Source organism: Hippopotamus amphibius, chromosome 1 (assembly GCF_030028045.1).
Source record: "Hippopotamus amphibius kiboko isolate mHipAmp2 chromosome 1, mHipAmp2.hap2, whole genome shotgun sequence".
In the NCBI taxonomy this organism is placed as follows: Eukaryota; Metazoa; Chordata; class Mammalia; order Artiodactyla; family Hippopotamidae; genus Hippopotamus; species Hippopotamus amphibius.
Genome location: NC_080186.1, coordinates 168,268,420 through 168,295,222, shown reverse-complemented (window position 1 = coordinate 168,295,222; position 26,803 = coordinate 168,268,420). Strand labels below are relative to the sequence as shown.

At 48.2% G+C, this 26,803-nt stretch overlaps 1 protein-coding gene and 1 long non-coding RNA gene across 6 annotated transcripts in view; one reads left to right on the top strand and one right to left on the bottom strand.

The window, feature by feature from the left end:
• The window catches only part of LOC130853523 (uncharacterized), a 65,709-nt gene extending 64,528 nt beyond the window's left edge, over positions 1-1,181 (bottom strand). For 3 of the 5 annotated variants that reach the window (XR_009053791.1, XR_009053793.1, XR_009053792.1), the window contains exon 1: positions 771-906. This is a non-coding gene — a long non-coding RNA (uncharacterized LOC130853523). Of the gene's footprint in view, positions 1-770 lie in introns of all 5 variants that reach the window. The other 2 variants (XR_009053798.1, XR_009053797.1) reach the window with 1 other exon arrangement.
• SLC22A5 (solute carrier family 22 member 5) lies at positions 897-26,409 on the top strand. The gene is made up of 10 exons (XM_057735435.1): positions 897-1,695; positions 7,826-7,929; positions 15,320-15,474; positions 16,481-16,652; positions 17,827-17,953; positions 19,651-19,751; positions 21,348-21,562; positions 23,101-23,283; positions 24,479-24,614; positions 24,977-26,409. The coding sequence occupies exons 1-10, from the start codon at positions 1,303-1,305 to the stop codon at positions 25,062-25,064; spliced, it is 1,674 nt and encodes a 557-aa protein (XP_057591418.1). The 5' UTR covers positions 897-1,302; the 3' UTR covers positions 25,065-26,409.
• Positions 26,410-26,803: the final 394 nt, after the last annotated feature.

Sequence of the window (26,803 nt, the reverse complement as noted above, 5' to 3'; positions counted from 1 at the left end):
CATTTCTTTTGACTTTATTATGTAGGGTTGCCCTACACAACACGTTTGAATTCCATATGTCCCTGCACATATTTTATTAGCATAAAATTATTTGTTGTTTGGCAGTTCCCGGTGGCCTCATGGTTAGGATTCCTGGCTTTCACTGGCGTTGCCAGAGTTCAGTCCCTGGTCAGGGAACTGATTCCTGCAAGCCATGTGGAGTGGCCAAAAAAAAAAAAAAAATTCGTTGTTTATCAGAAATTCAAATTTTAACTGGGCGTCCTATACTTTTATCTGCTAAATCTGGTAACTTTATTAATATGACTACTAGAAAACTTTAAACTACAAACGCAGGTACTTATTCTATTGGACAGTGATGCTTTAGAATCATCTAGTTGATTTTTTTTTCATCTAGTTGCTTTTTTAAATTACCCTTCAACTCTTAACTCTGTGCAGAAATAACGAATCTGAGGGAAACATTTAATCCCGGTAGGCTGGGATGGTCAAAGTTAAAATTTTACATTTGTCTGAACAAGTTAAAGAATAACAAAAAGGCATGTTACTGACCAAAATATGAAACGGGCATTTAGATTAGAATTCAGTCCTTGCTCCCAGTCTCTCCACTGGGGTAGCCGGTTCCGGTTTCATAATAATCCCGCTCCCTTTTACAAAAATGGGCGGTGTCCTCAAGGGCAGTAAACTAGCAATGAGATCCTGGGCCAGTCTCGGTGCCCCTTTAGGCCGCGGTAAAGGAGGAGCGGGGGTGGGAGGGTGTGCTGGACTTTCAATACCTGAGCCTAGCTTCCGGCTCGCCCCGGCTCCGCGCTGAGCCAGCGAGCTTGGCCTCAGACGCCGCCGAGGTCACGAGTCTTGCGGCCTTCCTCAACCCAGCCTGGGCTCCTTCGGCTGTAACCTCAAGGTCGGGCCCACCACGGCCCGCGGAGGCCGACTCCGCCCGGGGGCAGTGACTCGCCCGAGCCTCAGGTGCGCGCGGCGGCCCGGGCCCGCCCACAGCCGTCAAGCGCGGCCCAGCTCCGCCCCCGTCGACGCACTGCCGGCGGGCTGGGCGGGCTTGGAGGCTCAGGCCGAGAGCCCGCCCCGGCCTCGCCCAATATGTAAGGCCGGTCGCTTCGGCCGGGCCGCGGCGGAGGCGGGAGCCTGCGAGCCTGTTCAGTCGGCGGGCTGTCCCCTGGCCCGACCCTCGCTCGGTCGCGCGCTGGGGACCTGCTGCGCACGCGCACACGCCCGCCGCGCACCGCCCCCGCTCGCCGCCGCGTCCTCCAACCCCCGGCCGCGCGCCGCGCGGGGGCAACGGAGGAAGACATGCGGGACTACGACGAGGTGACCGCCTTCCTGGGCGAGTGGGGGCGCTTCCAGCGCCTCATCTTCTTCCTGCTCAGCGCCAGCATCATCCCCAACGGCTTCAACGGTATGTCAGTCGTGTTCCTGACGGGGACCCCGGAGCACCACTGCCGGGTGCCGGACACCGCGAACCTGAGCAGCGCGTGGCGTAACCACAGCCTCCCGCTGCGGATGCAGGACGGCCGCGAGGTGCCTCACAGCTGCCGCCGCTACCGGCTCGCGACGATCGTCAACTTCTCGGCGCTCGGGCTGGAGCCGGGGCGCGACGTGGACCTGGAGCAGCTGGAGCAGGAGGGCTGCCTGGATGGCTGGGAGTTCAGCCAGGACGTCTACTTGTCCACCATCGTGACCGAGGTGGGTACCATCTCCGCGCCCGGGGCCTGGGACCGGGGCGTAGGCAGCACCTTCACAGTCTTAAGGTCGCGCACGCCACCCGCCAAGGTGCGCGCTGGATGCTGTCAGTCTCTCTCCGCGGACTCACTACACACTGGACATTCTCCAGCCAAGTGGCGCTGGAGCACTTTTCGTGGTGACTTCAAGAGAGATCATGGCCATCGCAGCACGGGTGTCAGGCTGGCCACTCATCCTGTTAGCTACCTTGGAGAGGAAGCCAAGAAGGCCCTGGCGACTCCTTGTAGATACTCTAAGATTCTGAGTAGTCAGAGACTTTAGATGGGGGTGCTAATGCTGAGGGCCAGAGCTAGAGCTTGGGCCAAGGAGCTGTCACCATTTTTCTTCCAGCCTCTTGGCATCTGTTCGGAGAGAGGGGAAATGCCCCTCTATTTTCTTGAACTTTTAAAGTTAAAGGAAGCGTGTCTGTAAAACTATCTCTTGCTCCTTTTTACAGTTACTCCTTCCCCAACCACCTTCACCCCCAAATGACTATCTGGTCATTCCCCATAAAGAATTGTTTACCTTTTGCTCATGGTTAGTTATTAGCCTTTTAGGATTCATGCATCTGAAGATCCATTCAGGGTGACTTGTGGACCTGGAATGTTTTAGGGTATTTTAAGGAAATGTCATTGGCCAGATTTAGTTAAAGCATACAACCTTAGTTCATAGGAGGCAGGGGGAAAGCCTTCCTCATTCCCCAACCTCTTGGATTTTCCTTTTGGGTGGCTTTGTCTGTCCCCTAGTGACTTTGCAGTCATTAAAGCTGGATGTATGATGTGATGTTTATGGGTGCACGTGGATATGCTTTGCATCTTACTCCGACACTGGCACTCTAACTCCCTTCAATCTCAGCAGAACTGAGCATATAGGACACTGAAAAGAGCACTCCTTGATAGGCTCTGGGGTGCCCAGGTTCACCAGTGTCAGAATCAGGAGTTTGAGGGCTAGGGAAGGCTTCTTGGAGGAGGAGGCTTCTCTGTGAGCCTGGGGGATATAGCTCAGCAGATACAAAGTCTGGAACAGCAAGAAACAACCTAGCAGCAGAGCAGAGTTCACAGGGAAGAGGCTGAAGGGAAGGGTGCACAGGTCCTGGTATGTCATCAAACCCTGCTTGAGCCTCAAAGGGGCTTACATGGGTTCTGGAGACCCTGTGTGTGTTGCTTCTGGGGATTGTCACTCTTCAAGGGAGTCTGAGTGCTGCCCCAACAGACTTGTGTGTGTGTTGTTTTTTGTATGTTTGGACGTTTGATGTCCCCAGCATCTGTGTCTCCTTACTTCACATATATGTAGTAGAAGTATGGGACGAGCCCCACTGGGATCTCTCAGCAAGTGGCATCATTCCAGTGTCCTCAGGCATTGTTACTTGAGAAAAGAGGCACTGATTGGAGGTACCTGACTGTGATCTGTGGCTGAAGAGTGCATGGAGTATTAAAACTTCCAGTCATCGAAACTCCTTGGTCCTGGCCTCACGAGTGAGTCTGTCACCCTCCTGGAAGCCAGTGAGAGTTGTGAAGGTAGAAGCTGTGCCTCAGATTGCAGGCAGAGACCACAGAGGGGAAGCCATACTCCATGACTCAGGAGTCCCTGCAAATTCTGCTTCTGGCTCTCTGTGGAAGGAGAAGGCAGTGAAGTCAGAAGCAGCTCATGGCATTTCTTCGCTGCCCCCATCCTGCCTTTGGCTGAGAGTGGTGAAGGCACTGATGAGCTCCCAAAGACCCAGCTGTTCCAGAAGGGTCCTTGAGCTATGTTGCTGCCAATGTTGGCCTTTCCTTTTATATGTTTAGCCTATTTCTTTAGCTGTCTTGATAGTTTCGTAAGAGCTGTGTACCCTTTCACCTACTTTCAGGTTGTCAGTCTTTGCAGGAAGGTATGATTAATACATTACTTAGACCTTTGTTTAAGGATGCTGGAATCCCAGACTTCAAGTTCAAGGCTGCTTGTTCTCTTGTGGTGAACAGTCACTGTTGGAAGCTGTTGCATTAACATTCTGATGGCTCCATTTTTCTAAGGCCCATTTTCTTTCAAACCGGACCTGGCCTGGTGACTATATTGCAGCTAGACCTGTGCCTGCTAAATGTCTCCAAGCCTGCCCTCTGCCCCAGATCATACGTAGGGGTGTTTTTAAGTACACTGGTATTGAATTCCTATTCATGTTTTTCAACAGACGATGAAAACCTCAGGTCTCCTATTTCATTTTTTTTTTTCTTTGTTGGAGTTAACGTGTGGACGTGTAGTACTAAACTTTGTGGTAGATTTACATCTTTGTTTCTCCCGCAAGTCCTGATGTTGATGCTGGATACAGATCGGGTACTCAGAAAAATTTTTGTTGAATGGATTAATGAATAATTTTGAAATCTTCTCTAAAGTGTGAGAACTGAAGAAGAAAAGGACAACTTTAATTCACAGAAGGGAAACTTAGGGGTGGTCGAAAAGCATTGATTGGAATATTTTTAAAGTAAATGTAATCCCTCACTCCACAAACTGGGGCTTGCCTGTGTGTGGATCTGCAGCAAGGCGTTGGGACTGGCAGAAAGAAGGGGACACTATTTATGAGGTGAAGAGGGTGGTTCTCCCATGTTTCAGGAATAGTTTGGTGGTCCACGTACTTCTAGGCTGGCTCCTTCTCTAGCCCTTCAGTCATTCTTATAGTGCTGGGGAGTCAGCCACCCCACCTGATTCCAGTGGTGGAGTGGTGCTCCAATCCCTGAGTGTTTCTTGGCCCAGGACTGCCTCCTGCTCTGGGAACCTGGGTGGTTTCTCAAGCTGCGTGGGCTACCTGCTTTTTGGTGTCTCCATAGCACAGCCTGTGGCTGGAAAGTTTCCTTTAGAAACTTCTAGCTCTCCTGGCACCCATGAGTTGGCATCTCTTCAGGCAAAAGCCAGCAGTCCTCTGTGTCCCCCTGCTCCTTGCAGTCTCTGCTTCCCAGAAACCCCCTGCCCCAGCCCTTGGCAACACTCTTACTCTCTCCCTGTTGTCCTGGGAAGCCTCTTCATTGGGACCAGCTTTTCTATCAGCCTTATCTCATGTGCATATAGTTTTGGAAAATAGGAGAGCCCCCACTGTTATCTCCACATCCACCTGAAGAAAAAGCAAAGTCAACCTGGGAGGCAGGCCCTGGGCTGACTCCGGGGTGGGGAGGCCAAAGGAACCTGGAGGCTGTGCCTCACTGCTATGCCTTTGCTGACTTCCGTCAACTAGGGAAGCGCAGACCCTTCTCCCTTCCTTTGAAGCTGATGGCAAGCCACTTGCTGGGTCCCTGAGGGCCCCTGTGTGTGTGCAGTCACAACAGACCTATGTGATCATGGTCAGATGGATACTCTCTCTAGCTAGCTGAGAACCGACACCCTGGGTCAAAGTTCTGACAGCCATCACAGAGAAGATATGAGGGAGAAAGGAAGATAATCTGTTCTAGAGAATGAAGTCCAGGGTTCACCTGGGCTTCGGGCAGCCAAGTTCAAGGACTAAACCCAAGGGATAATATGGTTTGGAAGGTTAACATTCCTTTTATCCATCTATTCATTCACTCCCTTAAGTACCAAACAGCTGCTACGCCTCTTCTCTGCAGGGCACTGCCAGGCTTTGTAGAGGATGTGGTAGCAAATTCTTCGTCTTCTCCTTGCCTTGCCAGCCTTGGGGCAAGGATTTGCCATTAATTGCAGCAGGAGGCAGGAATACATGGCATTCAGTAACAGGTAGTGCTTACCAGTGTGTTTGACCATTGATGCGGTCAGGCTAGGTACATCTCAGGGAAGAGCTTCTGCCCTGTGGGCACAGGCCCTATCTCTTTTTTCTTCCAGCCAACTCACAGGTAAGAACATTTAGTCCCAAGGGACTACATCATCTCTCTCTCTCTCTCTCTCTCTCTCTCTCTCTCTCTGTCTCTCTCTCTCTCTCTACTTCCCATAACTGAGAATTAGTACCAATTACGTACTGCGTATAAGAGACACAATTTTCTTTCTTCTTAAAAATTTTAACAGCTTTATTGAGGTATAAATGACATAAAACAAACTGCACATAACTAAAGTATGTAGCTTGAAAAGCTTTGGAAATATATATACACACATACACGCACACACACGCACGTGCACACACACACACACACATGCAGAGACACACACATCCATGAAGCCAACACCACTAGATAGGCACATTTCTGGCCAGGAAGGGTAGCAAGTCTAAGCCCTTTGCCAGGGTTACTCCCAGATTATTTCAGTTTGAGACTGCTTTCATAGCTCACCCAACTGAGGGGTAATGATGCTAGACTCATGACCTAAATCTTAAATCTACACATTTAGTTCTAAGGTTGATACCTGTTACCATCAGCTAGTACAACCCATCCTTCCTACCACAGGGCAGCATCAGTGAGCTGGTCTGTAACTGGTTTAGGGGCGGCTACCAAGCCAGGAGTTCAGTGTAGGAATCCTAGATTCCTCTGTAAACACCACAAGCCCAGGGTATGCATTCAAGAGCAGGAATAGCTGTAATCTGATCCTGAAGCTCTGCCTAACACCCCCAGAGGCTGGCACCCCATCCGTGAGTCCCTCAGCTCTGACGCCCCGGCTGCTCCCATCCTGACGCCAGCAGCCCTGTCTGGATGGGGGCCGCCCTGGGAGCGTGCACTCTGCTAGAAGGGAGATGGTATGTGGGTGCTGGCACCGCTGAGGCTGCGGAGCTGGGAAGGTTGCCATAGCCTGAGTGTTCGGGCCTCGGTGCTCCTTGCTTGTCTCCTGCTAGTCTGGGCTTCTTCTAGATTTAGGAGTTGGTGCCCCCCAACTCCCCCCTGGAGCGGGGATCGCCACCCCATCTCAGTCCATCCGGGGTGCATGCGTGTTCCAGAGTAGAGAGCCAGCTGTGCGGCTGAGGGATCCTTATCAGCTGCAGGGGTTCTTCATGTCCACCCTGAGGGCTGCCCTCCGACCCCCTCTGAGGTGCCTGGAGGCTTTTTGAACACACTGCCCAGCAGGGCCGAGAAGCAGACTTGCTCGTCCTTCTGACCCTGACCTGGAAGAGATGCTTTGTACCTGGAAGCCGCACACTTCCTAGGAGCCAGCAGGCGCCACAGAGGGCAGGCCTGCAGCCTGCTGCCAGGCACGCAAGGGTCTACGTTCCCTGGGAGGTGGCCTTCTTGGTTACTACTGAGCACCATCTCTCTGTTCTGGGAAACATTTTGCTGGGAACCACCGAGCTTCCTGTTTTGGTTTTTCTTCCTTCTTTTGGCCCTTGTTAGGCTGGAGCAACCTAACGTCTGAGTGTTCAGGTGCTTCCCCGTGCCTGCAGACCTCTTTCCATGCTAACTACGGATGGAACTCTACACTAGGTACTGGGAACCTCAAGCACTGCAGCCTGTTCCCTCCCCAAATCACTGTTTTCATAAGTGGGGAAATGAAGGCACAATGAGGGGAAAAATCTTGTCTGAGGTTGGATGCCTAGTTAACAGTAGAGTAGAAGCTAAAACCCAGCTTCTTGACTCCCAGCTCAGAGCTCTTGGCTGTAATTAGGCCTAGTGTTGGCACAGCATCAGGTGTCCCAGCTCTAAATGTCAGCAGAAGAACGCAGGAGTCACTGGCCCAGAGTTGGGGCCTGGGCAGAGCTGAAGCAACAGATCCAGATGGTGGATACCAGGCCCCCTGGCCTCAGTCCCTCGCTGGAAGCCCTGACCCTTAAAGCCACAGAGCCCTGCTCCAGAACCACGCCTATGCCACCCCTGCCAGTGACTGGAACCCCACTTAAAAGGTGCCCTGTCCCAGCCTCAGCCCAGATCCTTAGAAGCAACCACGAGAGGCCTCACCTCCTCCTTGGTTGGGAAGAGTACTTGCTCCTTGCCTGTCTCCCCTTCTCAAATTGGTAGCAAAACAATGAGCCTAAGAGCTGTGAAAAACAGGATGGCCAGTCTCCCTGTGAGGGGAAACTTGCTCTCTGCCTTGCTGCCCAATAGGCCATCACCTGCTGCAGTGAACTCACACACCCTTGTGATAATGTAAACAGAGCATGCAGGGATGCAGGATGTTCCAATTTCATTTTCCAAGAAGCCTTACATTTAAAACATTTTTAAAAAGAAATGAGTGATACATCCCTTTGCTCCTCTTTCAGTGGAACCTGGTGTGTGAGGACGACTGGAAGGCCCCGCTCACGATCTCCTTGTTTTTCGTGGGTGTGCTGGTGGGCTCCTTCATTTCGGGGCAGCTCTCAGACAGGTAAGGTGGGTGTCTATCTCCTGCAGCTGCAGGGGACCCCAGCACAGAGCAAGATAGTGTTCTCTAAGCCCAGTGCTGTGTGTTTTAAAAGGGGGAAGGCATGTCTAGTATAGACTCCATACCAAGTAAAGAGAGCCAGCAACCTCCTCTCACAAATGCTTGCTGAGCGAAACAACCTCAGCCGAGTGTGTCCGTGATCCAGTTGACCAGGAAATATGCCACAATTCACTTCTGCACTGCCTGGCTGGCCTGCCCTAGGTGAGTGTAACCCTTTGGCATCTTCGAGCACAGGAGAGGGAGACACCACACACCTGCATGTGAGCTATATTGTAGATCTTAGGGCGTTCCATAGATAGCTACCCCTGTGTTCCCAAAACCATGGCTCTTTCCTCAAGGTGAGAGGTCTCACTAACCAATGGCAGTGTGATGGGCAGAACTCTTGTGTCCACAGGGCTGATTCCCTGTCCTAAGAGGCTTGTGGCTATGGCACGTCTCAGCAATCAGGAAGTGTGCTGTTTTGACCCACAAGGAGGTTATCTGTGTAATTCCAAGGCTCTTAACTCAAAGTTAAGGAGCTTAGGGAGTTCATCTCCTCCAGAATTCACATACAAAATTTTAGAGATTGTATGTGAGCATTTTTCTGGGGAAAGTTCCATAGTTTCCATGATGTTCTCAGAGGGGTTTATTATATTGTGTCTTTCTACCCCAGGGCTTCAGGGTCTGTGAGAGAAGCCCATGGCAAGAAAAGCGGCCCTCCGCAAGGTCCTTGGCCACACTAGGTCACCCAGTGGAGAGGAGTCCCAGCATCCTCCCAGCAAGGGGCGGGGTAGTCTCTGATAGAGAAGTTCAGGGTGAGAATGTCATCTTGTCTTAGGAACACAGCCATTTTATCCTGTGGCACAGATGCAGAGTGATGTTTTGGCATGTTTGCATCTATGGATTAATGTCTTTACCTGAGAAGTCTTTCCTCATAGGAAATATGTGCATTTCTCACTAGATTTGTCTTTTCCAGAGTGTCATCTAGTGATTTTTAAAAGGGACAAATTCCCATAGTCACCAGTGAGCATTAAAGAGTTAAATAGGCTGTGACCACTGACTGATGATTCTAGATGAGCCTGAGACACGTACCCCTTTAGGGGAAAGGCTTTTGCTTCCCCAGACCCTTAATCTAGCAGCAAACATCAGTCAATTACTTATATTTATTTAATAAACACAGAGCATCTAATATGTGCTATTCACTCTTATGAGCACAAGTGAAAAAAACAACAAAGTTACTCTTCATAACCCTATGATGTAGGAAGCATTATTTTTTTATTAGTTATCTATTTTATACATATTAGCATATACATGTCAACCCCAGTCTCCCAATTCATCCCCCACCCTGCTCCGCCCCGCCGCTTTCCCCACTTGGTATCCATACAGAAAGCATTATTATTCTCATTTTACAGATGGGAAAAATGAAGCCCAGAGGAATGAAATGACTTGCCCAGAGTTACACAGCTGGCAAGTGGCAGAGCTAGGGAGAGTCCTGATCCTCTCTTTCGTGTGAACTACTGTTCTAGGTGCCTGCTCTTCTAGAACTTCCCTTCTAGCAAGGCAGAATGCATTATACAACGAATTGAGGGAAGTACTTGTTATCCTTTGTGGTGGTAAGTGATACAGAGGAGAAGTACAAGGTGCTCAGAGAGGGTCTGACAGAAGAGGCCTGAGATGGTGAAGCATTGAAGCATGTGCTGGGGGTTGAAAGATGAGTTGAAATTAGCCAGCTAAATGGGTGGAGAGAGGAAAGAGTGTTCTGGGCAAGAGAAACAAGAGTACTTAAGCCTAGACTCAAGAAAAGGCATAGCACACTTTAGGAACTGGAAGACAGTGCTCTTTAGTGGGGGATGAGGGGGTGGTTGGAGAAGAGTGGTATAAGAGACAAAGCAGTGAGGCAGGCTGAGGCCCAAGCAGAAGAGCAGGCCAGGCTTAGCAGATGACAGTTAGCAGTCTGGGCTTTCCACACGGAGCAGTGGGGAGCTTTTGAGAGTATGACATCATCAGATTTGCATTTTTAAAAAGTTGTTTGATAGCTTTGTGGAGAAAGCATTGAAAGAAGGCAAGAGGGATTGTGGAAAGACCAATTAAGAGCTTATCACAGGGACTTCCTAGGTGGCGCAGTAGGTAAGAATCCACCTGCCAATGCAGGGAACACGGGTTCAGTCCTGCCCCAGGAAGATACCACATGCCGCGGAGCAACAAAGCCCGTGCGCCACAACTATTGAGCCTGCGCTCTAGAGCCCATGAGCCACAACTGTTGAGCCCATATGCCACAACTACTGAAGCCCACGCGCCTATAGCCCGTGCTCTGCAACGAGAGAGGCCACCGCAATGAGAAGCCTGCGCACCACGGCAAAGAGTAGCCCCCACTCGCCATAGCTAGAGAAAGCCCGTGTACAGCAATGAAGACCAAACACAGCCAATAAAATAAATAAATTAATTAATTAAATTTTTTAAAAAAGAGGTTATCACAGTAATTTATGCAGGAAATGAAGGTGGCTTGGACTAGGCTGAGGGCAGTAGACATGGAGAGGAGTGGTAGGAGGTAAAACTAACAGGACTTGGCTATGGGTTGGATGTGGGAAGTGAGGGGAGGGAGACTTCTGGCCTGCAGAACCGCATAGATGACGACACCCTTCTCTAAGACAAAGCAATCTGGAAGAAGACTGTTTGTAGGAGAAGATATTGGGTTCAATTCGAACATACTGAATTTGGCGTGACTGTGAGACTTAGGGGTCTCAGGAGGAACTGAGTATAGAGTTGGCTGTATGGATAGGGGGCTCCATGAGAGGTTTGGGCTGGAGAAACACGTTCAGGAATTATCAGTTCATAGAACCCTCATCAAAGCCCCAAAAGTGGATGAGACTGCCTGGGATCAGTGCAGAGTGAGAGCAGGGCAGGCCCTGGACTGAGCTTAGAGGCCCTCCTGGAGAGGTGGTAGGAATTCCCCTCTCACAGGGCTGGGTGGCAGCTGAGACTCAGAGGAATTACCTTGATGTGAAAAACTAGGAGGAGGTACCCCAGTTTCAGAGTTGAAACTCAGTGCATTTTTCTGGTCAGCTGTGTCATGGTGTAGGTAGATCTTTGTGAGCTAGCCTCAGAGTCTGATGACCGTGTAACACCATGATTACCTGAGGAAAGTGTTTAAGTTCCAAAAGATCTGCTCCCAAGGAAACAGTAGAAACAAAGTTAGTGGGTATGTGGAGGACCACCTTAGTCTTCAGAAGGGTTAGTACAGTCATTCTCAAAGCTTTAACAATTTTTTTGCTGGCAGACTTCTTTTAAGTAGGATCGTCCAATAAATGAAGTAGCCAAAAATGTGGCTGTTCTGGCTGCAGCACCTGCCTTCAGTTCCCTACACCACCCCTCAAGCTTGTCTGTACCCCCTTGGAAGGCCCAGGGCTCTGTGGGATGGATGGTTTACTCCTAAGTGAGCCAGTGAGAAAACCTAAGCCCAACAGATTACCTAACAGCAATGGATTCATGCCCTCCAGTGTTGTCTAGGATATCAACAGTAACTTTTTATATAGGACTCCTTTCTGGAATATGAATAAGCCCAAAAGTCAAGAGCAATTAAAATAATCCTGGTTTGTCAGAGCATTTTTTCTGATGTCATTGAGTTACCTCTATGTGCAGAATCACAAGGGAGTCACAACTCTGTGAAGAAGTAGCTGATATTTCCAGTTTTTGTAGGCATGTGTGTTTGACCTTTTGTTGACAGACTTTAAAAGTGAGCGTTTCTTGCACATCAAAACTACAGTGAGATACCACCTCACACTGGTCAGAATGGCCATCATTAAAATGTCTACAAATAACAAATGCTAGAGAGCGTGTGGAGAAAAGGGAACCCTCCTACACTGTTGGTGGGAATGTGAGTCGGTACAGCCACTGTGGAAAACAGTATGGAGGTTCCTCAAAAAACTAGAAATAGAACTACCATATGATCCAGCAGTCCCACTCCCAGGCATATACCCGGACAAAACTATAATTCAAAAAGATACATGCACCCCTATGTTCATAGCAGCACTATTCACAATAGCCAAGACATGGAAACAACCTAAATGTCCACCGACAGGTGAATGGATAAAGAAGATGTAGTATGTATATACAATGGAATATTACTTAGTCATAGAGAATAAAATAATGCCATTTGCAACAACATGGATGGACCCAGAGATTATCACACTAAGTAAGTCAGAAAGAGAAATACCATATGACATCACCTATGTGTGGAATCTGAAATAATGGCACAAATGAACCTATCTACGAAACAGAAAGACTCACAGACATAGAGAACAGACTTGTGGTTGCCAAGGGGGAGAAGGGGAGGGAGAGGGATGGACTGGGAGTTTGGGGTTGGTAGATGCAAACTGTTACATTGAGAATGGATAAACAACAAGGTCCTACTATATATAGCACAGGGAACTGTATCCAATCTCCTGGGATAAACAATAATGGAAAAGAATATAAAAAAAGAATATCTATATGTGTATAACTGAGTCACTTTGCTGTACAGTAGAAATTAGTACAACATTGTAAATCACTATACTTCAATTTTTAAAGAATAGAGAAAAAAATGTTAGTGGCTATCGGAGAATGCAGCTGATTTTTATTTTATTTGTACTTTTCTGTATTTTACAAATGTACGATGTATGCATAAATATATCAAAGAATAAAACAGACAACTATTTCTAACCAAAAAAAGTGAGGGACTTCCTAGGTGGCACAGTGGTTAAGAATCTGCCTGCCAATGCAGGGGACACGGGTTTGATCCCTGCCCCAGGAAGATACCACATGCTGCGGAGCAACTAAGCCCGTGCGCCACAACTACTGAGCCTGCGCTCTAGAGCCCGTGAGCCACAAACTGCTGAGCCCATGTGCCACAACTATGGAAGCCCACGCGCCTAGAGCCCGTGCGCCACAACAAGAGAGGCCGCCACAATGAGGAGTCCGTGCACCACAATGAAGCGTTGCCCCCACTTGCCACAACTAAAGAAACCCCATGTGCAGCAACGAAGACCCAACACAGCCAATTAAATAAATAAATTTATAAAAACAAACAAAAAAAGTGAGTGTTTCTGGCCTCAACTCCAAATTGCCAAGGACTATTGCAATGTAAGGGCTCCCTGAGTCTTTCTCTTTCCTGCTATCCAGGGAGCCCTTGGGAAGGGGAAAGCAGGGTAGAAAGGGACCGCCCCTTGGTTGGCTTGCAGGGTGTTATTGTTACAGAACAATGCAGGGGAGTCTCCTTTTAGGCCAGGGTTGCTCAGCTTCAGCACTGTTGACATTTTGAGCCAGCAACTGCATTGTTGTGGGGGACTATCTTGGGCATTTTTGGATATTTAGAACATCTCTGGCCTCTATCTACTAGATGCCAGTATCATCAAAAACAACAAAACCCTGTTGTGATGGGGAGAAGCACTAAACTCTTCACCGTGGCTGAAGGCCTTGTGCAGTCTGCCTCCTGCCACCCTCTGAAGTCTCCTGTTGAACAGCTGCCCCTGTGTTCACCATGTCCCTCCAGCCACAGTTGTGCATGCTCTTCTCACGGTCACAGTGAAGAATTCCTGGCCCCACCCCCGTGCCATGGCCTTCCTTGACCACGCAGGAGGCCTCCTCGCGGTCCCTGGTTTTACATTATCCTGGTTCCTTGTGATTTGCTCTCATAGCACCTATCAGAAATTGGTAAATAGAAGATGTTATCATATGATTAATGTGGGCCTCCCCCACTGTACTGTGAATATCATTGAAAGCTTTGTCCTTCGCCCCTACTCCCTCTTGTCAACAACTACTTTTCTTTTGAGTCTGATCTCAGTGCCCCATCATCAGGGAGATCTTCCCTGAATGCCCACGTCCCCAGCACTTACCTCCAGTCCACAATAGGTTCCTCTGTTGTGTCCCTTGTGGGCCAGGGTGCTGATCCTCCGGTGCTCTTGTTTCAGCATGTAATCGTACATTCAGCAGTGTGATTGTTTGACTGAAATATAATTACTGTCCCGCCAACTATAGACTATAAGCTCCTTGAGGCCAGGATCAGGGTCTTTTATTTTAATTCAGATACATCCATAGTGATTAGTATATAATAGACGTTCAAATGAATATTAATTGAATGAAAATGGGTGTCTGCTAGCCCTGGCCAGACTCAGGCTGAATCTGCTAGGTTGAATGAACTAGGTTGACGTGTTCCTCCTTGCTGTGGTGCTGTCTTTAAAACCAAACAAAACCAAAAAATCCAACATTTAAAAAAATTTTTAAATGAACACAGATACAGAAAACCACACAGAACAAATAAGACTTAATGAATGATTCCAGGGAAATAACCACATACATACCACTGAGTCAAGAAATAGAGCTTTGCTGGCCACCAACAAGCCCCATGCATCTGTCCCATCCCAAGGACAACAGCCTCCCTCACCTATAAGTAAACACTAGCCTGCCTTTTATAATAATCACTTCCTTGTGGGTTTTTGGTAGTTTTATCATCCAAATGTGTATCCTTAAACACAAGTTTAGTCTTGCCCACTTAAAAATTTTTATATGCCTTTCAGTCTACTTTAACCTATGGATTCTCTGTGTTTTTCTTTGCCTGGGCTGTTCCACCTGTAGAATTTCCCAGGCTGAATTTTGCTGATTGTGTACTTATAGTACAGTTGAGCATATTCCTCTTTTCTCTGCATTTCTTGCAGATTGCAGGTGGATCTAGAGACTACATCGATTCAGATTCAGATTCAGCCCCTTTGGCAAGACTGTAGGAGTCATGCAATGTTCAAGTGTCTCTTTTTATGATGTTAGCAGTCATTGAAACATAATGCCCATATCTTTTCATTCATTGGGGGTTGTAAGATGATGATGTTCTAATTTTATCACTTTGGTTTCATTTAATAGTTGGAATACTTTTATGAAATGATACTTTCCCTCATCCGTTATTGGTTACTGTTCACATAGTTTACGTAGAAAAGTCAGGACAAATGTTTTCCCCTTTATTTACCAGTTTTCATTTATAATGAATTGTTTCTCCATCATCCTCCAAAAGTAAACGAGCTCTTTAAAAAAAAATGATGAATGTGTGAATTTAAGTGTAATGAATGTGTCAGTCCCTTGTAAGCATTGTCTTAATTCTGGCACTGCCTTTTGGGCAACCCTGGTGCCCAGGCTGCACATTGGTCCTAGGGAGTGGGGAGGGGAGTAACAGCATAGGAACTGAGAGACTAGGATTGCTCCTGCACCAGGTGTCCTGGCAGCACTGTCCACGATCCCTCCCTGAATGAGTCTGGGGAAAGCACCTCTTGGTGGGGCCCATATCTGCTGCCTTCTCCCAGCTAGTTCTCTATCACTCTCCTTTCCTTCCCAGGTTTGGTCGGAAGAACGTGCTGTTTGTGACAATGGGCATGCAGACAGGCTTCAGCTTCCTACAGGTCTTCTCAAAGAACTTTGAGATGTTTGCCGTGCTGTTTGTCCTTGTAGGCATGGGCCAGATCTCCAACTACGTGGCAGCATTTGTCCTGGGTATGGCCATCAGTTTGGAGTTGAGTACTTGATCCTGTGTTTCACCATCATCCCATCACCCACTTTCCAGAGACATCTGTGATGTCCCTCCAAGAGAAGTGGTCTTTGGCAACACTGACTAGGGATTCGTGGTGAACCCAGTTAGTAGGCAGGGAAACTGAGTCCACCAAGTGCCCAGCCTTGCATCCCCAGCAGCACAGTAGCCTGACTGCTGACTTCCAGTTCTTTTCTGGCCCCCAAAGTGTGGCACCTTGGTCTCATTAGTACTTGTTGGCTATCTTGCTGGAATTCACCTAAGATCTTCCATTAAAAATAGGGCCTGCCACTGCCCAGGGCTGGGGTAGCTAAGGAAAGAGGGAGGCATAACATGAGGAGCAAGGGCCATGATTGTCAGGCTCGCCAAGGAAGAAAACTGCCTCTTCTGCAAAACATAGTGGCCAGTGAAATCAACTAGCAAGAATGAATTGATAGGAGGGGCTTTAGTCACATGACCTTCAGGGTTTTAATTCAGATCCACACTGCAGGGCTTTGGCCTGCTCTCCCTGAAAAGTTGTCAGTCTCGCTGTTCAGAGGAATCTAACTCTAGCTTATTGGTCTTTGGGTTCCTTGGGTTGATTGTTGGGTTATTTGTTTCTCTTCACATTTAATAAAATATTTTTCCTTAAAGCGTAATAGCATGTGTGGCCTTAGTATTATGACTTCCCCTTTAATGAATCTCCTTCCTCAGTAAGGATTAAATTTTGAGGCCTCACATGGTATCTTTAGCATAGGACTTCGGGAAGTGATGACAGTTTCATGAGAGAACTGTCCCTGAGGGACCTCATGTGAGGCCACAATGAGGCACCCCCAGCAGGTGGTCAGAATCCCGTCCCTCCCTAGGGCTTGGAAACTTCAAAATAATTCTGCCTGATTTCTTATCTGTATGTTGAAAATTACACACGAGAAGATTAATAAGGAAATAACCAGAATGAAAATACTAACATGACTCCTCCCTTGTTTTGAACAGGAACGGAAATTCTTGGCAAGTCAGTTCGTGTTATATTCTCTACGTTAGGCGTGTGCATATTTTATGCATTTGGCTATATGGTGCTGCCGCTGTTTGCTTACTTCATCAGAGACTGGCGGATGCTGCTGCTGGCGCTGACGGTGCCGGGGGTGCTGTGCGTGGTGCTCTGGTGGTGAGTGTGGCCCTGTGCCGGGTGTTGCCCACCAGCACGATGTCTTCTGTCTGGCCTTCACTAGGGGGCAGCAGTAACCCACAAATCCTCATTTGGGCTCCCAGAGACAGAAAATCTAAATTATTTATGAGTTGTTTCACAATGTGTTTCCATACTCAGAAAAGCCAAAAACCAAAAAAAACCCTGAGACATCAACAGACTTGTTCTCAGCCCTGTGCTAGGTGGACTGGAGTGCAAGGAGACGAGAAGGCAGTAGCTGCGAGATGATGGAGTCTAGCATGACCTCCAGGGAGCTATCAGACCTCAGGACAAGACAGCTTAGGCACTGGCTCTGGTTGTATGCTGCCCCAGCCTCGGGCCATAGTCACTGGGAGAAGAGGGAGCACGTTGTAAGGGACAGTCTTCAGGGTAGCTGGACGGAGGAAACCAGGCTCCATCTGAGCCTCCAAGATAGAGGTTAGACAGGCAGAGGGGAGACCATTCCATGCTGAGAGAGAGAACACAGCTGAGGGGCTGAGGTGGGAATCGTCCCTTGCACGTAGGGATGATGAGATCACTGGTCCACCTGGATGTGAGAGCATTGCAGAGCATAGTGGGAGAATATACGGAGCAGAGATGGTACAGATGAGTCCTGGTTATGACCAGCGGGCAGGGGCTACCTTGTGAGGTAGAAAATAAGATCCACAAAGTCTCAGAACACCCCAGTGCCTTATAGAGAGTCAGTTGGATGAATCAAGGGGTGGGGGGTGAGGACAAACTAGAGGCTGTAAGAGGCCAGTGCAAAAGCTTCTGTGGATGCCAGGGACAAGCAGGGGAGTACAGCAAGGTAAGGGGCTCAGCCCATGACAGAAGCTAGGCTTCAGGAGCCCGTTTTGCGTCTGTCTACTTAGTGTCCAGCAGGTGGCACCACCACTCTTCAGAAATGGAGGTGGCCAGCCAGGGGAGGAATCCCATCATGGTGTGTTGGCCCCTCTAAATTTTGTGTACTCCAGTGTAATCAGGAGCTCACACTCACTGGCTGTAGTATGGTATATCTCTTAGCTTCTGGTTTGGAAACACCAAACATTCCTCAAACCTAGCTCTGGTTCTGAAACCCCACTTCCCACCTCCGCTTATGCGCCACTCGGTCTGTGGGTTGGGAAGGCCTCAGTGATACTGCTCCCTGTACTTCTAGGTTCATCCCTGAGTCCCCCCGATGGCTCATGTCTCAGGGACGATTTAAAGAGGCAGAGGTGATCATCCGCAGGGCTGCCAAAATCAATGGGATCGTGGCACCCTCAACCATCTTTGATTCAAGTGAGGTGAGCACCATGCGGGAGCTGGTGGGAGGGTCTCGGTGACCATGATTTTAGGGCCGCACCACACAGCCCTGAAGCCCTCCCTTCACACAGGAGCCCAGCTCTCTCCCTGCCCAAGCCCCAGCTGTCCCCAAGGTAGGTCCTGTTAAAAATTCAGAAGTTGAGAAGATGCCAACTGCATAAACTCCTACACCTTTCTGTGGATTTTAGGTTTTCATACTTTATGTAATTCTCTTCAGGTGATCATACAGTTGAACAGTACTTTTAATAATAAAAAACTCCTTGTGAGTAACAGGTCTTTCATGAAATTGGCATTTTGGGAAATCATTGTTTCTTATACCTTAGGTAGTTCCTCATCTTGAAAAATAATGCAAGTACCTAAAATATGAAGCAAAAATAGATTTGGAGTTAGAAATGTCCCGTCTCCTTCCGCCCACCCACAGGGAGTTGTCGAGTATCATCTCAGAGCCAGGTCCTTTTTGATACCCACCCTCCCCTACCCTACCCCTCTCTGCAAACCCTGTTCTCACACGCCATGGGTAATTTCCTGGCTCTGCCTGATTCCTGGGTCTCGCTTCTCCTTCCTGTTCCCTCTCTTTCCACCCTCTCGGCAGCAAGCGGTTTCCCTCAATCTCGTGGCTCCAAGAAAAGGTTAGAAATTGTCATTGCTGGCTGATGGGGTTCTGGAGTGTGTCTCTGCTCTGACAGGAAGACAAGGGCCTGGCTGTGAGAACAGCCACGAGCAGTCATACTGCAGTGTGCAAAGATGTACAGATGCAGACTTGCCGCTTGGGAAAGAGAGACCGGTTATTCTAGGCAGCAAAGAAGCCACTGGCCACTGACAGCCCTGCCGGCCTCGCAGTTAAGTGGTGGCCCAGCACCAAATCCCACTCAGCATATCTTAGAAAGGAGTCTGGTGCACAAAGTTCAGGGAGGGCTTTTGAGTGAGGTGGCCTTCGTAGCTTTGCCGAGGTCAGTCTGGATGAACCTGTAAGTCCCACTGGCATCTTTGTGGAAATGAGGCTGTTTCAGGGGATCCATTAAGTCAAAAGCTGACCTTTTGTTGAACTGCGAACTCGGGAAAAACAAACTCCAAAGCTGGGTTTGCTTAAGAAAGCAACATCAGTGTGTTTAGACGTGTGGTTTATTAATGTCGTTAACTGTGCCAAATTTCATAGGAAGTTACTCTGGGTGAAGCTGAGGTCAATTTTCCTGTTTTTCTATGTGAAATTTTTTTCTTTGGATGTAGACCAGTAACTACATGGTATGAAGATGAAAACATTAATTCTTTTAAAATATCATATCAGTAAACTACACAGCCAGTTTCTCTCTCTGACCCAGAGGGCTGGAAGCCAGCCTTGGGAAGGAATGCTCAGAGGCCTCCCTGGAATATGGCCATTGACGGGGCTGGGGGTGGTGCCCGGAGGGAACAGTCAGCTTGGGCCTCCTTCTTGGCTGCGTGCGCCAAGGGCTGATCATTTACTTTTCTTCCTCATTCTTCTCTAATTTGTTATCGACCAGGCCTGGTGAAGCCTAAGACACAATCACTATACTAACTCTTCTTTTCAAGCAAGACACATAAAACACTCCCCAACTCGGAGATGCAGAAAGCTAAGATGCCAGGGTTTCAAGTATGTTCTCAGGTCTTTGAGTCTCCAACCTTCTCTTCCTCCCATACCCTTGTCATGTTGTTCCTGCAGCTACAAGACCTAAGCTCTAAGAAGCAGCAGTCTCACAGCATTCTGGATCTGCTACGAACCCAGAATATCCGGATGGTCACCATCATGTCCATTATTCTGTGGTGCGTAAGTGAGACCTACCTAAGGCCTGCAGACAAACTTCTGGCAGTGGCTGTCAGGCTTCGCATATGCAGACATGTCTCAGACCAGAATTGAAAGCCTGTGTGTCATCAGAAAGTGGCAGGGATGTGCCTTGCAGTAAAAGAAGTGGGCATGTCCCAGTTCTTAACGGAATCTCAGAAGAGGAGAACGAAAACTGTTGTGGGGGCTTTTGTGGGAGATGTGGGATCTTTGGAGATCCCTCCAGGTCATAAGGTGAATCATTGTTCACATTGGGTCCCTAGTTTAGTTTCTCCTGTCACCTGTGTATCAGACAGTGACTGAGGAGGACAGGTGAGGCCTTTAAGAAGTTATAAGGGAAGACACCACGTCCTTTCGCCAGAGGCTGAGTACGTTCTGGAAATATGGAAGCAGGACATCTTCCCTCTGGGATGTTTGGAAACTGTCCTGGAGGCAGAGCCATGGCCTACATGTCCTTGTCAGTTTCCTTCTAACAGGGCATTTCACCAAGTGTGTCAGGGAGGGACTTGTGATTTACCAGAGAGAAGGAACACATCCGAGTGCCTGGATAGCGTTTGCTCAGTGGCCAGGCCCTTGGGATTGCAGGTGACTACCTGAGCCTGCTGGGGGAAGAAGGCAGACTTCATCTCAGAGTCCTTATTGCTGGAGTCAACAAGCCTTGGCAGCCAGCCAGTTTGCTAACGGAGGGGGTACTGTGAGTCACCCATTTCCAAGGAATGGCCCAGGATCCCTCAGGGCAGTGCACCGTCCCTGAGGTGGCCTCAAACAAAACCAGCATTTAGCCTGCACCACAGAGTTGCCAGCCTGCGATGAGTCACCCATTCTGTGGTTCACCCAGGTGCTCCTCCTGCTCTGGATTTCCCAGGGACTCCTGTATATGCCCTTTTCCCTGATTATACCAGCTGCAGTTTCACCCGGCAGATGAGTTAAAAACAGTCTGATTCATACTGGTCTGGTTTGCCAAAGAGTGGTGACCATCAACAGAGAGAATGCTTACTGGGTCTAGTCCGGTGGGATTGGGGTCACCTGCTTCTGACCAGCCTCTTCCTGTTTGGTCATCCCAGAGGGTCCGCCAGGGATCTTTCTCTAAGTGTTTGTCTTAATGATTGTTCCTTATTTTATCTTATCTCACCAATCTTATCACACTCCACTTGCTATCTGCTTCATATTCATTCCCTAGCTCCTTCTGCAATTGTTGGATTTGGGAGGTTCAGAGAGTAGGGAAGTAGGCTCCTGTGAGTACTTCAGCTTAGGGTTTTTAAAGCCAAAAGGCAGGTTGGAGTTTTTTGGGTTTTTTTTTTTTTTTTTTTTTCCCAACAAAATAAGCCTGTCTGAATTTTATGTCTTTTTGCTGGGATACTTTGTTTGGAAAGCTCTGAAAGTGCTCTGACCCAGAAGGTACCCTGGTCTGGGAGGAAATTATCTTTCTTTCTAAGAAGTAAGACTCAGGGTTAAATGTGCTGCCCTGCTGGTAAGGATAGTTTTGAATTTCCTGCAGTAATTATATTTTAAAAGTTGTCCAGGTTAGGAGGCACGTAGATGCCACTTCTCCAGCTTTCTTTTGCACTCTGTTTCAGGATGACCATATCGGTGGGCTATTTTGGGCTTTCCCTTGACACTCCTAACTTGCATGGGGACGTCTATTTGAACTGCTTCCTTTCGGCTGTGGTTGAAGTCCCAGCATACGTGTTGGCCTGGCTGCTCCTGCAGCACCTGCCCCGACGCTATTCCATGGCCACCGCCCTCTTCCTGGGCGGCAGTGTTCTTCTCTTTGTGCAGCTGGTGCCCCCAGGTAGGTACCATACGTGTCTGTGGTCTGGGATATCCACTGAGTCACTCAGTCTCTACCAGACTGTCTCACCCAATTAGTAAGGAGAATAAAATTATGCCATTACAGCTCGCCTGCATATCTGTGTTCTTGGCCAACAAATCAAGAGAAAGTGTCTCCTGGGACCAGACAGTCATCATGGCCTGGGCTTTGTAGGAGGAGGGAGAGTAACCATGTGGGGCTGGCAGTTGATTGTACGCTCTACCCAAGTTAATGTGTGTGTTTGTTTTTTTCTGCAGAATGAGGGGGAGGAAAGAGAGCCATCCCCATGTCTTTTTAACCTGGCCCCATATTAGTCATTTATTCATTCAATAAGTAGCTGCAGAGTGTCTACTGTGGGGGAGGCACTGTGCTTGGGGCTAATGATGCAGAAGCAAGTGAGACGGGCAGAGCCTCAGGCACTCCTGGAGCTCAGACTCCAGTGGAGAAGACAGACAACAAACAAGCAAATAAAACGCTTATCATAGTACAGACTATGTTACCTTTTATAATGACACTGAAGGACAGTGGAGAGCTAGTTTATATAGAGTGGTCACAGACAGTGGCCCTGAAGAGGGGAAAGTTGAGCAGAAACAGATGAAATGATGAAGAAATCCATGAAGACGTCTAGGAGCAGAACATTTCAGGTGAAAAATAGCAAAGGCCAAGACCCTGGGGAGGCAGTGAGCCTGGCATGTTTGTTAAGAGATGAGGAAAGGGAGCGTAGAGGGGTCACGGAGTGGCTCTCACAGGCCAGTCGTAGGAGTTTATTTGTAAGGCCATCTTGGTATCCCACAGAAGGGTGGGAGGCAGCCCTCTCTGAAAATTTATAAAACAATTTATGGGCCCTCATGTCCATCATGGTACCCAGAGTTGTCATGGATTTGGGGATCTCTGGTGATCATTTGTGGGCCCCTGAGGCTGGCAGCACTCTGCACAGGAACAGCTCCCACTGCAGCATGGCTGGGCGCCCAGAAATGTGTGTGGAGGTTCATACCATAGCTCAGGGAGACCCACAGGCCTCTTCCAGTGTCTCCTCATTGGCACAGCGAGCAGGGTAGATCAGAGGATCATTCCTGAGGGTCTGCTGGTCTGTGAAGTGTTGAGTAGAGTGAAAGCATGAAGTGAGTTATAGCTGAACTTCCCATTCATCCACAAATCCTTAGTTAATTCCATAGTGCCTACAGCATGAGGTTCTGGGGTGCCAGCTGCCCCCCAACAGTCATGTCTTTAATGACTTTTGGACTGGAGAGCAGGTTTCTTTGGATTATCGAGCGGCTCACTCTGGTGGTGTTTAAGCTGAGGAAAAGAGTGTGACCTCACACAGCTGCAGGTCCCAGCCTCTGCTCAGTAATCAACTTGGAGGGACATAAACCCCATCTCCCACAATAGGAAGTTATAGAAACTTTCCTCCCCAACCCTTCCCAGGGAGAAAGGGAGAAAGTATGTCTGTTGCAGGCAAAAGACTCTCAGTAGCAGTGCACCTTGAGTTGGTACACTCCTTTTTTCCCTTTGTTCTCCAGACTTGTATTATTTGGCTACAATCCTGGTGATGGTGGGTAAGTTTGGAGTCACTGCTGCCTTTTCCATGGTCTACGTGTACACAGCCGAGCTGTACCCCACAGTGGTCAGGAACATGGGCGTGGGAGTCAGCTCCACAGCGTCCCGCCTGGGCAGCATCCTGTCTCCCTACTTCATTTACCTTGGTAAGTCCCCTGGGCCGAGCACACACAGGAGGTATGGGGTGGAAGCACTGATTGGCTCTAATGTGAGCTGGGGGCGGCTTGTTAACAGGAAAACAAGCACACACAGCAAATGGGATCCATCGGATACAGGATCTATGCCTGGAGAAAGTTCCTGTCCAGGTGCACTGTGGTGGAAGCACTCATGTGGAAAACAGCCTGTGGACAGCTGGAAATCGATGAGAGTGGGGGATTTTGTATCTGTTTTAGCCTTCCCAGGCTTTCCATCAGAGAACATGATTCCCCTATCCTAAGAAATTGCAGCGTTGTTTAGGGAAGAAATTTCTCCAATTGTACTTAATTGGAGAAATTTCTTCTTGGAATCAGAGTTTAAAAGGAACAGGAAGGAAAAGATATCCATGCTAGAGGTCTGATGAACAGAGAATTTCTGTAACTTGAAGCACTTAATACAGCGGTTTTGCACTGTGAAGATCCGCCTCATACCATTTTATGTAACAGGGCCCCAGTTTTATCGTTCTCAGAATTTTTTCCTCATGGCAGCTGCTGTCCCGCTGCACATGCCTAGCTGGAACATACCTGGGGAGGGGTGGCACCCACTTTGGGAGTACTCACAGTGCTTTGTGAACATGCTACATAGACCTGACAAGCAGAAACACCTTCTGATCTGGACTGAAGACAAATCAAGTGGGTTGTGACACATGTGGAGGGGTGGAGGAGTTATTCCTATCCCTGGACACACACCTCCAGTTCCTTGGAAATAGGAATAGAGGTACCTCCAGCATTAGGAAATAGGAATAGAGGGACTTCCCTGGTGGTCCAGTGGTTAAGACTCCATGCTCCCAATGCAGGGGGCATGGGTTTGATCCCTGGTCAGGAAACTAAGATCCCACATGCTGCGTGGTGCAGCCAAAAAAAAAAAAAAAAAGAGAGAGAGAGAAAATGGAAATAGGAATAGGAATAGAAATGGCCCTGCCCCATCCTCCCAGGCTGCACCCATCCCCGAGGTGCCACTGGTCTATGCCAACTCTGGGTTCTGTGACCTGCCTAGGAGCCAGATTCCAATATGGCAGCTCAGACTGGGAGATGCTGAGGCCCAGAAGGCAGGTGATCCCTGTTAGAGTCCTGGGGACACAAAGGGAGGGAGAGAGACCACATCTAACTGCACTCCCGGCTTGGGGCTCTGTCTGCTTTGCCGCAGGTGCCTACGACCGCTTCCTGCCCTACATTCTCATGGGGAGTCTGACCATCCTGACAGCCATCCTCACCTTGTTCCTCCCAGAGAGCTTTGGCACTCCACTCCCAGACACCATTGCCCAGATGCTAAGGGTCAAAGGGTAAGGAGGCCTCCTTCTTGACAAAGTTAATGCACTGGGTCTGGGTCTGGATCTGGCAGAGAGTTTCCCACGAACTCAGAGACGCCATGGACTAGTTTAGCCATAAGAGGCTCAAACCAGGCCGGGTAGGTACAGCCTCTTCTCTCTGGCCAGACGCAGGCCACTGGGTCACCATACACATCTCAACAGCAATAGCAATTTTGGGATAGTACAGAGACAAGAAGAAAACTTTCAGAATCTGCTGTACGATTTTTTCCCTTTAGTGAGATAACCTCAGCTCTGGGGGGCTTTTTGTTTGTTTTGAGACTGGTAGACATCTTTTTAAGATTTGTTACTAACATTTGTTTGGCTTGCTTTTATAGAATAAAATACAGGCAAACTCCAAGCCACACAAGGATGTTAAGAGATGGTGAAGAAAGCCTTACAGTCCTTAAAAGCACAGCCTTCTAACACAACCTCCAGTAAAAAAGTGAAGAGGAAAGATTGTCTTGTCAGAAGTGGCTTGTGCAGACACTGAGTCCTTCAGTGGCAAAGGTCTTTGCTGTTCGTTCTGTGGATGCTGTGTCTGCCTTGCTCGGGGATGGATACCCAGACTCAGCTGCACATGGTCCTAGAGCACCACCTTCCCTCCAGGGACACCGTGGCTACTGACAGACAACTTTGGATAAATCCTAACTATTACAGTGATGAACCTGGCACTTCCTAAGAAGTTAACTACTCACTAGAACCAGTATGATTTGGAAGAAGATGAGAGGCATTTGCTAAATTTACATTTTAATTTCAGACTGAAAAAGACCCTGATAGAACTGGGGGTCTAGTCCTCCACCCCCTCTCCCCGCCAAAAAATCCTTTCCCTGATTCCCTCTAATGGTGCACTTTAGAGGAAAAGAAATAATTTCACAGGGAATTTGATTCCTCATACTTTCTCAGTTACAAAGGATATTAACGGGGATTGCTGCGCCCCTAGGGCAGGAGAGCACAGGTCTGGGGAAACCTAGAGGTATTTAATGTGGAGGGGATTGAGCAGATACAGAACACAGGCAAGTGCATTGACTTATGAGCTCTTGGACAAATCAGAGTGACTACTGGGTAGACTTGTTTACATCTGATCAAAGTATTGGGCTTGTGTGGGCCCATAAGAGATGTATCACTGAATCTACTATTCTTGTTTTCCACTGTTGTGTGAATCATGTCTCCTAGCTACTATGGTTTCTGATGTATGGTTTGAAGGAAGTACATCAGTGAGAGAGAGACAAGCAAACTTGTCTCTTCTCCCAAAACTGTAATGTGGATTTTGATTGTTTGTGTTTTGTTTGTTGTTTGTTTGTTATTATATCTTTTTTTCTCCTTAAGTTGTTTGCACTTCAGAATAGACTTAGGAAAGGCTGGTTCCTTAGCCTTCTGGTTTGTGTCTTTGTTTCAACCCAGAATCACTCCGGCAATGGTCCGCAGTTGCCACCTATGCAAGGCCTCACCAGCCTTAGCTACTAGCACTTCTCTGAGTGCCAAAAATGATGTCATTGTGTGTGTTCCTTTTGTGATACTTAATCATGGAAAAAAATTACAAAGAAGAAAATTAAGTCGTGTTCATGGTCTTTCAGAGTTGCTCACTTCAGTGGTGTAACATTGGGAGATATTTTGTGTTCAGTGTAAAAATGTCATCTCTTTTCTGATCATGTTACCATGGTACTCCTAAAGCACATGCTTCACCTGGTTAAAAAAGTATTTTTGTGAAAGCTACTGAAGTGCCTTGGGAAATGAAGATGTTTTAATAAATAAAATGATGTTTTTAAAAATAATAACTGCCCACAACTTTTATTTCCACAATTTGGTGAGCCATGCCACACCATCACATGACTTTTCTCTATGTCAGCTTGGGCTGATGGTAGCAGTAGTTTATGATTAGTCTCTAAAGCTAAGATTTAATCCCTGTGTACTAGAGACCTTCACTCTATTGACAATGGACGGAGCCAGCATTCTTGCACAAGTGTCTTAGCCTGGGTTCCCCTTGAAGCAGAGCCTGAGACCAGTGCTTCTTCTTCTGTGCAGTTAGGTAATTTATTTGGGAATAAGATTCCAAGGAGCAGAAGTAAAGGATAGGGGGAGGAAACAGGGAGGGAGGGAGCCCCAATACAAGGATGCATTATCAGGATGGCCAGCACGAAGGGCACTGCTCCATCTAGCCAGGA